The 15,538-nt window shown below is 40.7% G+C and overlaps 1 protein-coding gene across 1 annotated transcript in view; it reads right to left on the bottom strand.

Annotated features, from left to right (window-relative positions):
* LOC109853080 (tRNA dimethylallyltransferase, mitochondrial-like) overlaps window positions 1-15,538 on the bottom strand; it is a gene marked incomplete at its 5' end in the record, with an annotated part of 28,171 nt that overhangs the window by 1,430 nt on the left and 11,203 nt on the right. Inside the window, 2 exons of the mRNA XM_020424821.1 lie at window positions 108-204; window positions 9,283-9,398. Of these exons, the coding sequence (XP_020280410.1) occupies window positions 108-204; window positions 9,283-9,398 (213 nt within the window). The remainder of the gene's footprint in view (window positions 1-107; window positions 205-9,282; window positions 9,399-15,538) is intronic.

The following is a 15,538-nucleotide window of genomic DNA, read 5'->3' as shown; positions in this document are numbered from 1 at the left end:
GAGAAAAAGTCGGGGAAGATCCCGGCCGGGGAGAAGCAGCTGCTGAGGCAAAGCGGGTCTTGTGTGCGGATGCTGGCGTATCGGCGTGCCATCTGCACGTCACTTACCTTCTCGCTCGCGCGTTCCTCCTCAGGCAGTGTGAGGTAAGCGTGGAACTCTTTGAAGCCGATGCTCTGGAAGATGCCTTTCGTGTAATCGGGTGACCTGGAATGTGTAAACATTCTCTCTTCAATCGTCGTTCGATTCGATTCGCGACAGAGTTTTCTCTCTTTCTCCTCCCCTCTATCTCTCTTTCTGCCTCTCTCCTTTCACCCGTCCGTATAGCGCATTGTCGTCGCTAATAATCGTTTAAATTTATAATTCTCCCACTAATTTACAATCCGAACATCTGACGTGTGCGTGTGCATGCGCGTGTATTGAATGCGATCGTGCAATCAGAGAAATTGCGTGCGACGCACTTCGTCGACTTTTTATACACGCGAGCGCAACCTTTTGGGTTCCGTTCCCGCTTAAAATCCATTAATGACAATGTTCACGGATTACTTCGAAGATAGATATATATATATAAAACGCTTTTGTTCGTTAATTATAACACACCGCAAAATGAAATTCACGTTGCGCGTAGCAGCGTGAATAATTCCGCGCCGTATGAATTGAAAAAAATATCCATTTCGATGTGAGAAAGACGTTGAATTCATTAATATAAACGATTTTACTACAAAGTACACAGTCTTCTCTTGAAAATTGAACTAACTAATCGAGGTTTCGACAAGATAAATTATATCGCACAGATAATTACGTGAGGAACGGATTTTTTTTTCGAACCTCGAGATTCCGATACACAGTACATAATTGCGTAATGCCATGCGGTTGTACATACATGGCGGGAAAGGAAGTGCAGAGATAACGCTGATAATTATTTTTAATTATACGATCGTGCAATTATAATGTATAAGTGAGTAATATCGTTCAAAGAAAGTCTCAGACAGTGAGAAGAGAAAGAAGAAACAATATCAAAAAACAGCCAAAGCAAGAAGTTATTTAATCAATTTCTCGTTATTTAGCCAAGTGACAACTTCGTTATCTAAAGTTTAAAACCTCGCTTTTTTGCAAAACAAAATTGACGCGAATACAGAATAGTTAAATATAAAGTAGTTTTTTTCTTGGACAATAGTACCATATACGTGTTGATATTAACATTCGTATTTTTCTAAATGCGTGTTGCTATCACACATCTGCCGAGACTAATTTACGGTCATTTGAATCTGAATGCAGTTTTTTTTGTCAAGAATTAACGATACAAGCGCGTATGACTTACGCAAACTCTTATCACACACGCACGCGGTTGATTAGTAATCGTGTGACGACCTCGCTCTGAGTAACATCGATTTACATTTGGCGGGAAAAAGCCGGTCGCTATCGCGAGCACGACTCGCCAGTTGCACACGTGTCAATGCCAATTGTATATGCTGGTGTCGAGAAGTTAAATTCACACAAGCATCTTTTGCAAATTACTCCGAATTAATAACAAGAAATATATAATATATTCTGAATTAATTTTCTTCGTTTGTTTGTTTTATTGTTAAAATTTTATTTAAATTTTGATTCTGAAATTCCGAAAGATCGATCGCATTAACAATTTTATTAATTTTTGAAACACGCATTCAATAAGGTTTTTGATAAAAATAAAACCTCTATATCCAATTTAAATCGAAGAGACGATTAAAATACATCTAATTTTATTTACTAAATACCTCAAAAGTTTTGTATAATTCACGTTCATTTGTTAATTAATTATATTTAAACGTTTTATTATTTCGTGATTTAATACGACTTTATACGTCGATAGGAGAAAATAGAATTGTAAAATATTTGAGAATTAATTACAGATTATTTTTAGATCGAGATTAATTACAGATTAAGAATACAATTATTTTCCGCACGAATCTCTCACTCCATCCAAGAACAACAACGAGACTGTGGCTCGTACTCTCTCTCTCTCTCTCTCGGTCAGCATTTTTTAGCTTTAAAGTATAATAATGATAATACTAAAGCACTGATAATAGTCGCGATGATATTTAACGACAGAGCGTACGGGCCACAACTGGTAGCAATGATAGCACTTGTGCGCCAGTAACAGCACTACAGCTTGTAATTAAGATAACGACAGAGTGTCAGCAATAACCAAGCGCCGCGCCGCGCGCGCGCGTGTATACGTAACCGCTCTAAATATTTTTACAACTTGTTGCCAGGCAGCTCTCTCGGTACATATGTCTCTCGATATTACATTTTCTTTGCCACAAAATATGGAGTTATCGCCACCGGAGAGATAATCGACTGCTATTGCCTCCAGGATTTATGGTCTTCGTAAACCAATAGTGCACGCGCGCTGGTCTGTCTTTCTTCTTGTATACCTGGTTTTTCACAGTCGTGACATTTATCGCAACTAAAATAGTTCAGCGAAGAACATAAAATACGTAATTTTGCATCTTTCTTTTTGCATAAAATAATCCGCGTATTGACGTTGAAAGTTGAAGCGAGAAATTTTTAATCAATCGACGAACTTTCACCCGCAGATTCGTCAACGAGCGGAAGAAGAAAGTCGCGGACTTTTTTTTTCGTTTCTCGCAACCCTTCTCCGAGAGACGATCGATAGCAGAAGACGATGCGGGGGAGAGAGAGAGAGAGAGGGCTCCGACAATCGTTAATCTTTCAATTCAAGGCCAATCGATCTACATCGATACACGTCGCCACCGTCGCGGTCACCGTCTCGATAAAGCGTGTATTATGTATGCTACATTGCGCACGATTTTGCCATTAATAGCATCGTTGCAGGTTAACAGAGCGTAATACAACGGCGCCGTATTATTTTCCGACACACGGTTTGTCGTCGTCCATACATCTTGATAGTAATCTCGTCTGTTCTTTGGCACAATGGGGCTCTTTTCAACATGATTGCGAATAATCATCCGCTCGAGCGAACAATGTTCACTCGTCTCTCTCTCTCTCTCTCTCTCTGTGTGTGTGTGTGTGTGTGTGTAACACACGATTAAAAGATCGCAAGGCATTTCTGATCTTTGATCGCGACTTATTATCGACTGCACTTTCGTTTACGTAACGTCACTTGCGACTATGCGTTTGGAACAAATTTATTTTGTAACGTCGGTCAGCAACTCCGCGCACGTGTGTACAATTTGCAATTTGCGAACGTACGATATTGCGAATTCCGATGTATGGTGGCGGTAATATTTGAAAGTAACTAGGGGAAGACTGGGGCTGAGTTGTCGCACAGCTTGTATCTCGCTTGCTAAATGTATGAGAACGTTCTTCTCCGCTATGTTAAGTTGTTACAATTTATTTATTGAATATCACTTTGGCGCCTCTCGGTCTCTCCCAAGTGTATTCTTGTGTAAATGAAGTTTTTTTTTTTTCGAGACTTTGATACGTTTTATTGCACATATTGTCGAGATAAGAGAATTACATTGCGCGTGTGATCGGTGACATAATGATAATCATGAGTGAAACGACGCATCATTTTCAATGTTACATTTAAAGAGCGTCGCGATTGAGATACAAGAGAGTCCACACCACCGGACTGGGAGATATTTAAATTCAACGTAGTTAGATAAAATGTGATCTTGATTATCTATCGCCCGTAATTTATCAAAGATCTCGCGAGATAGCAGACGGTCTCTTCCTCTCATCAATTACTCAACGGCGTTAAATACTTTCTAGAGACCTTCGCTCTTGTATCGAGATAAAATATATCAATATGGTATGCAGAACAAGATCTATAAGATAAGACCGTCTAACTTTTCCGGAACATAAATTTGATATTTATTTAAGAGATAGAGAAAAAATTCTACTGAAATTTTCCGTTACAGTTCTGTATCGCATTAACTACTCGACGAAACCGTTATGTTTCGTTTGGGGATTTAGTTTATGTTTTGATTTCGTCAGCAATGTCGGAAAATCAATGTCAACAATGTTAAAACAAAGTTCCAGCAGTTATCATAAACAGCGATAAACCGATAAATCATCTTATTAAATGTTAATGATGCAAATTTCTCGCAGTAGTTTCGCGAACTACCAATTCGGCGAAACGGTTTCGTTTCCCGGAGCAGTTTGAAATTGCTTTGCCGTTTTGACTTCATAATCGATCTTATCGCAGCAATGTCAGAGAGACTAGACACAAGAATTCTCAAGTAATTACTAATTCAGACATTATCTATTCAGTTTATTAAACATTGACGATTTATCTCTCTATTCTCTCTCATCGCGATTATTACATCTTCAATATTTCTAAATTGGATTTGCGACCCGAATATGTGTATGATAAAACACGATAAAGCGCTTATCTACACCTTACGAAGTCGTGCCAACAAATCTGTTTCGCTTTATCGCACAGATATTTTTTTTTACTATATTGCTGCAAACATCGACACATATTTCACGTATTTTTATTATCATGTTCCAATTTCAATCCTCTTCGTTTTTTTTTTATTTAATCTTTTTAATATTAAAAAATTAAAACAAATATACGAATCCATAAATTAAATCAAGAAATAGGACACGCCGCGTATATGTCGGACGGAAGTTCCTCGCTGGTAAGTTCGCTGCCGAGACACAGGGGCAAGAGAAGTAGAAGCCGTTCAGACAGACGTACAGTAGTATGTGTAACCACTGTACTACTTCCGTCCGTCATATACGGTTGTATATCTACAGCGGGATACTGTACGTGCGTAAAACTATTTTTAACGTGAAAATTTTTTTAATACACATTTAATACATAACAAATTCGAATTGTATAACAAATGCAAAGTGACGTGTGAATTTTAAAATTTTTATTCAATTCGAATGTTTTCTACGTGTGTGCATTGATTTACACGTTGAAAATATATTCTCGCGCGCGTACAAGCAGCGTACGGCTGTCAAAGTTCCGCTTCTTGATTCAATTTAAAAAAACTTTTTATAATACTTTTATTGTCATTAGAGAAGAATCGACTGGCAGATATGATTGATCTCCCGACTTTTCGATGTAATTCAATATAATCGCTTCGTCAAGTTCTCGTTATGCGGCACGTATTGGCACACGTGCCGCAATCGCGCCGACGGCGGCGTCGGCGATTTGCATAGCGGCGCGGCGGATGCGCCATGTGCGTACAGGCGGTCAGTGATAATTAGAGATAAATGACCGGACGGTATTTATAAGCGGCCGCTTTTATCGATAAGAAATTTATCTTGGGGAAAATTGAGCGACTCCGCGCTTACAAAAGAGCTCACGGAGAAATCGCAGAAGACGAGAGATCGGCCCGTATTATCGGCACCGATTATGTAAGTGGAAGCGAGAGCGCGCACTGACTGACTGACTGACTGACTGACTGATAACCAACTGGATTTGCTTACCTGCCTATCTACCTACCTACCTACATCGATAAGAGAAATCGTCGCACGCGATGTGGACGCGGCCGCGCCTTCCGACGGGAAAAGAATCGCGAGCGATTCGTTTCGGTGCAGGTTTCCAGCACGATTCCCTCCCGGTCATGCGATTATAAAACTACTACTAGAAATTTTTGTGCAAAAGATCCGAGTCGGATAAATAATTACATCGCTGTAGATTTCCGAGCGATAAGGACTACACTCGCTATCGGACGTTGATACATACGATGCGATCAATTTGATCGTCTAATTTATTTGCGGCCGAGAAAGAAAACCCGCAATTTCGTTCCTACTATGGTTGCGCCCTATGGTGCTTCGCTGACGTTTCTTTTTTTTTTTTTCTCGTTACAATTCTATATCTGCGCCGTGGCGCGGATCACGTTTGGTTCAGCTATTTCGCAAACAAATCGGAGACAGCTCGAGGCGCCCATCCTCACTCCCGCCTGTGTGCGAGAAGGAAGATACGGAGCGGACGTGGCCCGGCAATAAACGCGAGCGTGACCGATATGCCATTTTATTTGCGTTGCACGATTTTCCCGTCTGTTATCACAACGGAGCAGATCTCGAAGCCGCGCGCGAAGAAAGCGTCGAGGAAAGAGTCGCGCTCGCAAGATTTCGCGCGCCTCTGCCCGATAGAAATAGCCGAATGATCGTCCGCCGGTGATTCGCGCGAGTTTATTTTGAAAGTGCGCTGTTTTGGAAAAAAAAAACAGCGTAACATGCGAAACACGCGCGCGAGGAACGTAACTCGCGAAGAATCGGGAGAAAACAAAATATAATTCGATTTTGTTGAATTACAAATTCTATATTTTGCGAACTGTTCTCGAAAATTGAACGCAAGTGGGTCGCCGATCAATTCGTTCTCTTTTAGACTCGTCGTGTTTCAAATTCGGAAACTGGATTACTCGCAGTGTCAACAAATCACGTTAAATCCGACAATTTTGAAATTGTAAAACGAGAACGAATGAAGAAACGATCGATCGGACTTCGCGCGGTCGACAAGCTGCGCTAATTTGTCGCGTATTTGTGTAACAGTAACAAGTTTCTTATCGATCGATGGTTTTGCGAAGAAAACGCGCGGAGAGCGAGATATTTCGTTAGCGGCGACCATCGGCTTACTCGCGGAATTTGATTTGACGCGATGTGAACGGATCGGATCTTTCTCTTCCTCGGCGCGAAACACAACAAATAAACCGAAGCCCGCGGCCGACCGCAGAATTCCGTGATTTAATGGTGGTTTGCTTTGCGTGCGAGAGCGACTTTTTTTAAATCGCTTCGTTAAACAGCGAAACATGTAACGGCTTGTAACAGTGATTCGAATTTGTTTTTTTTTTTTTAATTATTAACCTTTCAAGTATACAGACATGAGTCCCAGACCCATTCAAAACTTACGTATCGAAGTCTTTAGTAAAAATTAGGTTTTTTAAACGTTTATATCTTCGAAACTACTAGAAGTTTTTTCAATTTAGTTTTTTTTTATAAACGCAGAATCATTCAACCTTCGATTAAAAAAAAAAAAAAAACAAAACAAAATTGAAAAAATATTGATTTTTAGCGGAGATATTCGATTTCAAAGTCGCGCGGGTCTCACAGATCTAGTCTGTACAATTATTCTGTACAATTATCGCACGTTATTTTTTATGTTTGTGTACGAAGATCAAGTGTCACATGTGTGTCAAACTTGCTAGGAAGACTATATACACGCAAAATATATATAATACAAGGAGATGAGTGTGTGTATTGCAGTCGTCAACACGATTGCACATGTTGCGCAAGAATGTGCAACGCGTGCACAATGTGACACGACGCGCAAAGTGGTGTAACATTATGCCATCTCATAATACGATTCGCCGTTATACTCCCATTCGCGTTTCTCAGACAACATTTTAAACTCTCTCGTTCCCGCATTTAAACTGTGACCTTATGCTCGCGCGTAAACCTCGGATGTATTTTTCATCGCACAATCCGACCGTTCTGATTTCTCGCTTTAGAACCTCCGCGATCAAGGAAGTGACGGATAAGAGAGAGAGAAAGAAAGACGCCGCCGTGTTTTATTTCCGCGACTGAACTTTAGCCACGCTCTTATTTATCTTCTGTACTGCGATTGTTACGGCGAGCGGGAGGAAGTCGTAATAAAAGATTGTAATAAGTCACTTTAGTCACATGTTGTTTTTCCACTCCTCCCTCTCTCTATTTTACGAGTTTGATTTTCATGCGTTTATTTCTGACACCTCTCATATGTGTCATTAAATGATTTGTAAAACGCTCATGCTTTGTTCCGTTTCTCTGTGTGTTGGCGAGTACTGTGTCAATTCAATCCACAGTTTTATTTCAAGACACGTGACTTTAGTCACGTTTTGTTTTTCCTTTCCTCTTTGTCACGTGACCTTACTTTAGTCATGAATTGTTAAGAAACATTTGATATAACCCCAGAGTTTCTCGCGTTGAAACTAAATCGAGTTTGTCGCTCGACGCGTGCGTCCAACGTCAATCCTTGAGGTGATCATGTATTTGTACATAAAAACAAATGCACGCAAGTTGCTAAGTTTTCTATTACTACAAGTTTGTCGAGCAAATTATTATTCCTGCGCTTCTTTTTTCTCTGGAAAGAAATTTTCACGCGACGGCGGTTCGGTTTTTTAAGGTGAGAAGCCGCGTCGTCTCAATTGTTCGAAACCGGTATCTTTTTCTTTCCTTTCGGAAAGGAAGACGGCGGCTCATTAAATGGTGATTAATTTTCGGTGCCCGGCACCGCGCGCGCACGTAATCGCGCTCGCCTCCTCCTCGTGCTTTTCCTCGCGGTCGGCTACTTCCTTTATTTTTGCGCCGACATCCGCCTTGGCGTTACACGCCTGCGACTTCCGGAAGTGAGTAAGTCGAGGCGCGACAAGGCAAGAGGGGCCCCATTCACAAAGCATGTCTGCAGCAGCGATATACAGTATATACGTCGAGTCGCCGAGTCACGTGTGCGTATATGCCGAGGCACAACTTGCAAATTCAACGAAGCGCATTGCTGCGGTGCACGCACGCATCGACGTGCATTTGCAAGAAACATTATTTCAATTGACTTCCTTACGACTGACCGTTAAACAAAACAAAAAAAAAACAACGGCTGGATTTCGCACAAAAGAAAATTTATTTCATTCGTCTATCAGGTAATTATAAATCTTTTTTTTCTACCTGACGTTTTACGAGGAAGTATCAATAAGTGACTATGACGTCCGATAAAAACCTGACTCACAATACTTTGCATATACATAAGAAGAAATATCGCGGAGGAAATATTCCCGAGCTGACGTTTTTTTTACGCACACAAGTTTTATATTTAACAAACTGATTGTTTAAACATTAGTTTGTGTTAAAAAAAAAAATTTATCTTCCGAAAACATGTTTCGGGATGATAAATATAGTAGTTTTTATGACAAACAGCGCGCGACAAACGGAGAGGGAATTTATAAGCGCGTCGTATGAAACGCGCCGGAAGATTTTTCATTTTACATCGAGAGAAATCGTGATAAGAGAATTTTAAATTGATCCTTCACTCGTTATCCTTGACGCGCTTCTATTTGCATTTTCCAGTTACAATATAAAGAAACTTTGCTCGTTGCATAAGGATTTTTTAAAAATGTTTGTCCACTTTTTTTGTCACAATAAACGCGGCGGCATCAAAACAGGATAAACAGGAAAAACAAAAAATGTTGCATTAATGCGACATCAAATATAGATGCTAAATAAGACGATCAAGCGAGAGAAAGAAAAAAAACAAAGCGGCGGAGTAAATATCTATCTTTGAACCCGCAACGATACGGAACATTATCATTAACTAATTAGTGTGACACTCACGTGTTGGACTTGAGTCGTTCTTCGTTGTATCGGCGATGAAAGTCAAGTAATTCCTGCACCAGACCGGCCTCCAGCATGCCGTCAACTCTATTGTCCAGCCTCTCGCCGAGAACCTTCTGCAAAGAATTTCGGAGAAAGGTGAGCCCCTTAATAATTAAGAGCGGATCGACAGACATCGCCCGTTAAGAAATGTCCGCGGGCGTTTCGAACACCACTCGACTCGACCGCATTTCCTATCGCGCGACTTACTCCAGATATTAAATATATTTTATCATACACGACTGTGTGTGATTCTTTTTTTCTTTTTTTTCCTACAATCCAGTTGGATCAAATTACGCGAGTTTTTAACGATCGATTTGATTGTCGATATTGAGATATTCTTCTTTCTTTAATATTGTTATGAGAAAAATACAATATGTTCTAACAAATATTAAGCTCACAAAAGTTTTCAAGTAGCAGATATTTTAAAAAGTCGATACAAGCCGGATGTACGTAAAAATATTTATATTTTTTAAATAATATAAATGATATGTATAAATACAATATACATGTATATTATTCATATATATTTATACTTAATTTGTATTATTTATGTATATAATATAAATAATATGTAAATTAATACACATAAAAACTTGAATTAATTTCAATTCAAAAATTCATCCGAGATGCTTAATTTGCATCTCTGATATACAAATTATCCATTTTATAAACTAAATTCTTTTTAAAATAAAATAAAAACCTGGAACATAGGCTCTTTGGTTTTTCTTAGTTTTATAATTGTTTCATCAAACCGTTATTAATATTAATTATGAAAGAAAAATATTTATCCCTCTATAAATTTTATAAAATTACATTCAAACAACTAATAAAAATTCCTTGGAAGAAGTCCACGGCGCAAAACTAGTTCAGCGCGTACAAACGTCAATCATAGATTTATAAAAAGATATTCTGATACACATGCAGGATTTATAGGGTACTCGCTTAAAATATCAGATAAGACCGTGCCGAATAGAATCGAAATCATCTCTCGGTGTCGCTTGTTAAGATCGCGATCGCGTCAAGGAAAGACTCTGATCAATATGTAGGCTCAATACCAAGGTCTCTATATTAAACGTTCAACGACACCAACGACGAGAACAGCCATTCCCGTTAGATTAGAAAGAAAAAGTCCGGCGACCTTGGTAGTTGCCGAGGAGTTTCGCAATTATGTCTCTCTTCTACGTGGCCTCGCGCTAATGACAAAGGCGCGTTAGAAGACAGGCGGTGGTGTCCTCGACGGTCGAGTATGGTGCGAAATTCCCGACAGGTAGTGCGCGCGCGCGTGTGCGTGTGTGCGCGCGTGTGCGTGTGCGCGCGCGCATCGCTATAGATTTTAAGCAGTTTTTAAGCGCGGCGATACATCACTCTGACGTGAAATCCTCGGGGAAAAAAAAAGTAGATTATACTCTTAATCTCGTGAGAGCGATGTGTACTCGTGAGCGCGTTACGCGGGAATATCGTTGAAAGCGATCGCGTGTAATGCCATCGGTATCGCGCGTCCGCGATGGGAAGTAACAGGAAAAACATTATCGAGCGACGATCGCGTACAAAAAAAAAAAAAATGCTCTCCTCGTGACGGGAATAAATATCCTTCGAATTTAAAACTCGGTACGCGCGGGAAACGAGTTGAGGAAGAGATGCAGTCGCGAGATGTGCGGTTGAGCGCGCGCGCGCGCGTTCGTTCGCTCGCTCGCACACACTTAGCGTGTAATCAATGTCAAATCTTCAATGTCAAACGTGCGCGGTTGTCCGGCTACCCGCGGTTTTATAGTTGTATAACGCGCCGTAACAGATTCGACGAAAGCGTGTAACGCGAGTTGTGTGTAACATTAATCGCGCGAACGGCATTCCTATTACACGCACAATACTGTAGTGGCTAAAATTAAAAGCCTTGGTCAATGACCGAGTAAACTCAAGGCCAACGGGTAATCCGCAGACCGTAAAATTTAAAGTAATTAAATTCAGTTTTTTGTTTTTTTTTTAATAATCCTCATAAGAGTGATAGAATAATGCTGATAGTAAAAACTGATAAATAACACACTCGGCTGAATATGACACAAACGACGATGTAAACGACGATGAAATCCGTAAGATACAAAAATTTTTCGTCTCTTTCGACAAACTCATCAAGTTGCTATTAATGGCCTGTGAAATACGAAGAGTTAAAATAGGATCGTTATCGCGTTGCTACGACATAATTGCAAACATTTTTTTCACGAAATAAGCGCTCAACAAATAACTTCGATTGTTGCATTATCATCTCGTGAGCTCTTGCGCGCGCGCGCGCGCGTTTGTTAGAGAATCGCGTAGAAAGTAACCAGCGAGAGAAAGTTTCAATGCAATTGTCGATGACAAACGTGACGACGCGTCTAAGACAATATGTCTAAGACAAATACTAGATTATCAAATGTTGCTCGCTCGAGTCCTCCAAGATGTCATCTTTGGATATTTAGATATTTTTTTTTTTTTTGTATTACGTTGCAAATTCGTTTACCGATAAACAAAAAGGAACAAATCATCAATCATTACCGTGCGAGGAAGAAGATCGTAATCGAAAAGAAAGACGTGACGCAGAGAGAGAAACGACATCGCGTCCAATTTGAGAGAAAGACGGTCGTTCTCACGGTCGTTCACGGTTAAAACGCGACCTCCGCAACTTGTTTCGACTGTGCGCTCACTTTAAATCCCATTTAAATGCCGGAGCCTCTACCGCGCGCGCCCTACCGTACACACACGTGCGCGCGCGAGCGCGTATATGTATATATATATATCTCTCTATCTTTCCGCGCGAGCTTTCTCCTCGTTTTCATTCATACGATCGAACGCGCGCGCTCGTCGATGACGCACAAGCGATGCCGAAATCGGTTATTTGATGAGATGATCGCTCACACGAGCGCGTAGGTACCGCGCAGCTCCGGAATTACATCCGTTCCGCGTTATGCTCGCTGTGTGTGTTCACGTACTATGACAGATTTTACGATCGACGTAAACGACACGAGTGGCATTGAGACGATATCAAAAATATCTCGGCGTCTATATCTTTATGTCACACGTGAAGGCAAAAGGTGCGACTGTACAGCATTTACGATTGCTGCACGTAAAAAAAATTGTGCTCGTAAAACAGAGAAAATAATAAGAAAATATTTTGCCTCTTTGTTATTTTTTAACAACTTTTTTCCGACTCTCTACTTCTGTCACGAAAATGTGTACAAATTTTGTATACAAATACATATTACCCAACGCACACGATGATATTAATAATGTGACATTTGATGATCTTTGTGTGTTATAAAAAGATGATTTTTGGGTTTGAACGACGGTTTTCGCGCTAGTGTATTTTTATATCGACATGTTTTGTGGACATTTCGTGGTTCATTTCAGGTCTGAGATGTTCTCGGCCAGGTGTTTCTTTTCGCGCGGATGAAATGTAATACAATATTTGAATAAAGTCAAAAAGAATTCAAATCTCCTAGTGAAAAGTTTATTTTGAAGATCACGCGCCGTCCGATAACTGATTAAAATTGATGAATCGAAACCGAAAGCTAATGAGCATTCAAGAAAAAAAAAAAAAAAAAAATATTCAGCGGCAGTCCGTAGGTAGGACGTTCCGCAAATAGTCAAGCGCGTTCTGTGTGTGCGGATCGTTTCGCGCGGCTATTATCGCGCAACTTTTGCGTCGCGGCCTTCGCCGAAATCAATGATCCCTGTCTGGAGGTGAAAAAGTCAAAGGCCCGGGAGACTTTGCCAGTTGGAGATTCGGTAACCGCGTGCATACAAACGCGCGCGGGCGTCGTCATCGGGCGTCGTGTGGGCGGCGCTACCGTGCGGAATACGCGATTAGATCACGCGGATAAGACACGAACGGAGCTCTTTCTCTCTGTTCGTGGCGGAACCGTTCATCGATCGCGCGAATTCCGCGACGTTGATGCAACTTTGCAACTCCGAGAGAAAGAGAAAGATGAAAAGAGAATCGGACGATATTAATCCTCGAGCGAATCTCCTTCAGACGAAGGCGAAGGATCGGGATGTGCACTGTCATATCTTCGGGACCGCGCAAAGCATAGATCATCTCGTCTCGCGTATCAATTAACGGAGCATCCCTCTCGAGCGTTTTATCCGGATGTCGAAGTTGCAACGTACCGTTTGTTTATTCGACGCGCGTTTTTTTTTTTTTGTTTTTTTTTTGTCACGTAATCCGATCGTTTCGCGCGATGCAACGCTGATGCGTATTCTCGTATGTTTTTTTAATGTCACGAATAGAGATTTACATACACGTCGCACACATTGCACACACAGGAAAATACGGAAGGAAAAACTGTGAAATTGCGCAAGAGAATTATTTGAAAACTCGACGCGCGTCAACGCGCACGTACAAATAATAAAAAAATATAAAACAAACATATTACGCATCTGTTACGATGAAATATTAAGTGGAGACAATTACGCGTTGTTCGTCGTAACGTTCAAGTGTTCCGCACTTCCGTCATTTCCGCGCGAGGTTCGTAAAACTGGGACCCGCAAACAACGACGAAATCAAGACCCGACCCGAATAATTCCCGCGATTTCGTGTGGCTTCGTAGTAGGTGAATGTAGCACGCACACAGTCTCAAATGTCTCGAATAATATACCGAGAAAGTCGATCAAGCGCGAGAGAATAAAAGCAGGTGTGTGTTTAAATCTTCAACCGGTCGATAAATATCTCGGTTAACGAGAAGCCGAAAATCCGGGATCTTGCAAAGGGGAGTATAGCGTCGGGAAAAGAAACCGACGATCATGAAAAACTTGCGCGTCTTTTTCATTTTTTTTTAATTTTTAAACGCACGCGATACTATATCCGATAAGCATATAAAACTGGTTTGCGCACTTTTATGTCAATATTTAAAAACTTTGTCTAGGAGGAAAAAATGAAGATAATAAAGGAATTTAAGAAAAAAAAAAAAAAAAAAAGGGATCCCTCACACACTCGCCCATCTATTCTACACGCGATATCTTTCTTATATATCTCTCGAAGACGTAACTCAAATAATCCGAAATATTTTCGATTATTGGTTTCCGCTTCTACGAAGATAGAGAGACATTAATAGAAATGTCATTGCAATTTGCGGAAGTACAGTAGTAAAAGATTGCTCTTGTGTGTTTGCGATGTAGATAAGTAAATTTACACAGTTTTTTTCAATATCTATGTGTCACCCGAATCGACTCGTTGCACACGAGCGGGTTACTCACTCAAATATATCGTCTCGCAAACAGATAATATTCTTATTTATCCCCTTTTCGGTTCTCTCGCCGAAGTTTACACACGTTTGTTTCTTTTTGTTTTATTTAAGAACGGGCGGCGACTCGATGCCAGACCCCGCTAGGCATAATTTCTCGATCGAAAGGGCGGCACGATAGAGAAAGAATGAAGAAGGCCCCAGAGAAGCCGCCTCGCGCGCGCGTGTATACACACGAACGTGTGTGTGCGTGTGTGTCCGTGTGTGACCCGAGGCATTAACAAGACGGAGGGATACACGAAAACGATTCTCCCCAGACCCTCTGACTCCGATTCTAAGAAGACCGCAAAAATTGCTCCGCGCGCGATTACCTGCGAAAGATTCGCTAACAAAATAATTAAGGTTTCTGGTTACAAGGGTTTCTCTCTCTTTTTTATTTTTCTTTACGCATATCTTTTAGCAAAACTTCTGTCTGAAAAGTGCCGCGCGCGGAACGATGCGGGGCTTTCCCATCCGAAATTGTTCGCTTTTTTCCTCAGATCTCGCGTTAATTAATTTCTTTGAGATGAGAGAAAAAAATAAATACCATACCTATGTACGCGAAGACGTTATATGTTCGCGCATTGTCACACATTCGATCGCGGGAAATTCTGTCGTTACGTAATTCGATTCCTGTTAAGTGGCAAAATCCATTATGCAGCTTGTACGCATGAATCTTCTCCGAGTGTCGCATACACGATGCGTGAAGGAATTCCTGCGAGATATTGCGAGAGTTAAATGACGCGACGAAGAACGCGCGCTTTACTACGTTGCTGTTTAACTGCGTTACTTATCTTTTACTATGCATTTTTTTGTACGGAGTAAAAACATGATAACGTAAAACCATATACATTATCTTGAATTTATCTTTTTCTAGAAGAGATAATTGAAATACTCGGCCGACAACTGTCTCCGTAACTTTTACACGAGCGACGTAAATGTCTCGTCTCTCGATTTTCTTG

This window comes from Pseudomyrmex gracilis, unplaced genomic scaffold, assembly GCF_002006095.1.
Source record: "Pseudomyrmex gracilis isolate BER0280 unplaced genomic scaffold, ASM200609v1 scaffold_43, whole genome shotgun sequence".
In the NCBI taxonomy this organism is placed as follows: Eukaryota; Metazoa; Arthropoda; class Insecta; order Hymenoptera; family Formicidae; genus Pseudomyrmex; species Pseudomyrmex gracilis.
The sequence above is the reverse complement of the archived record's forward strand: the minus strand, read 5'-3'. Positions and strand labels throughout refer to the sequence as shown.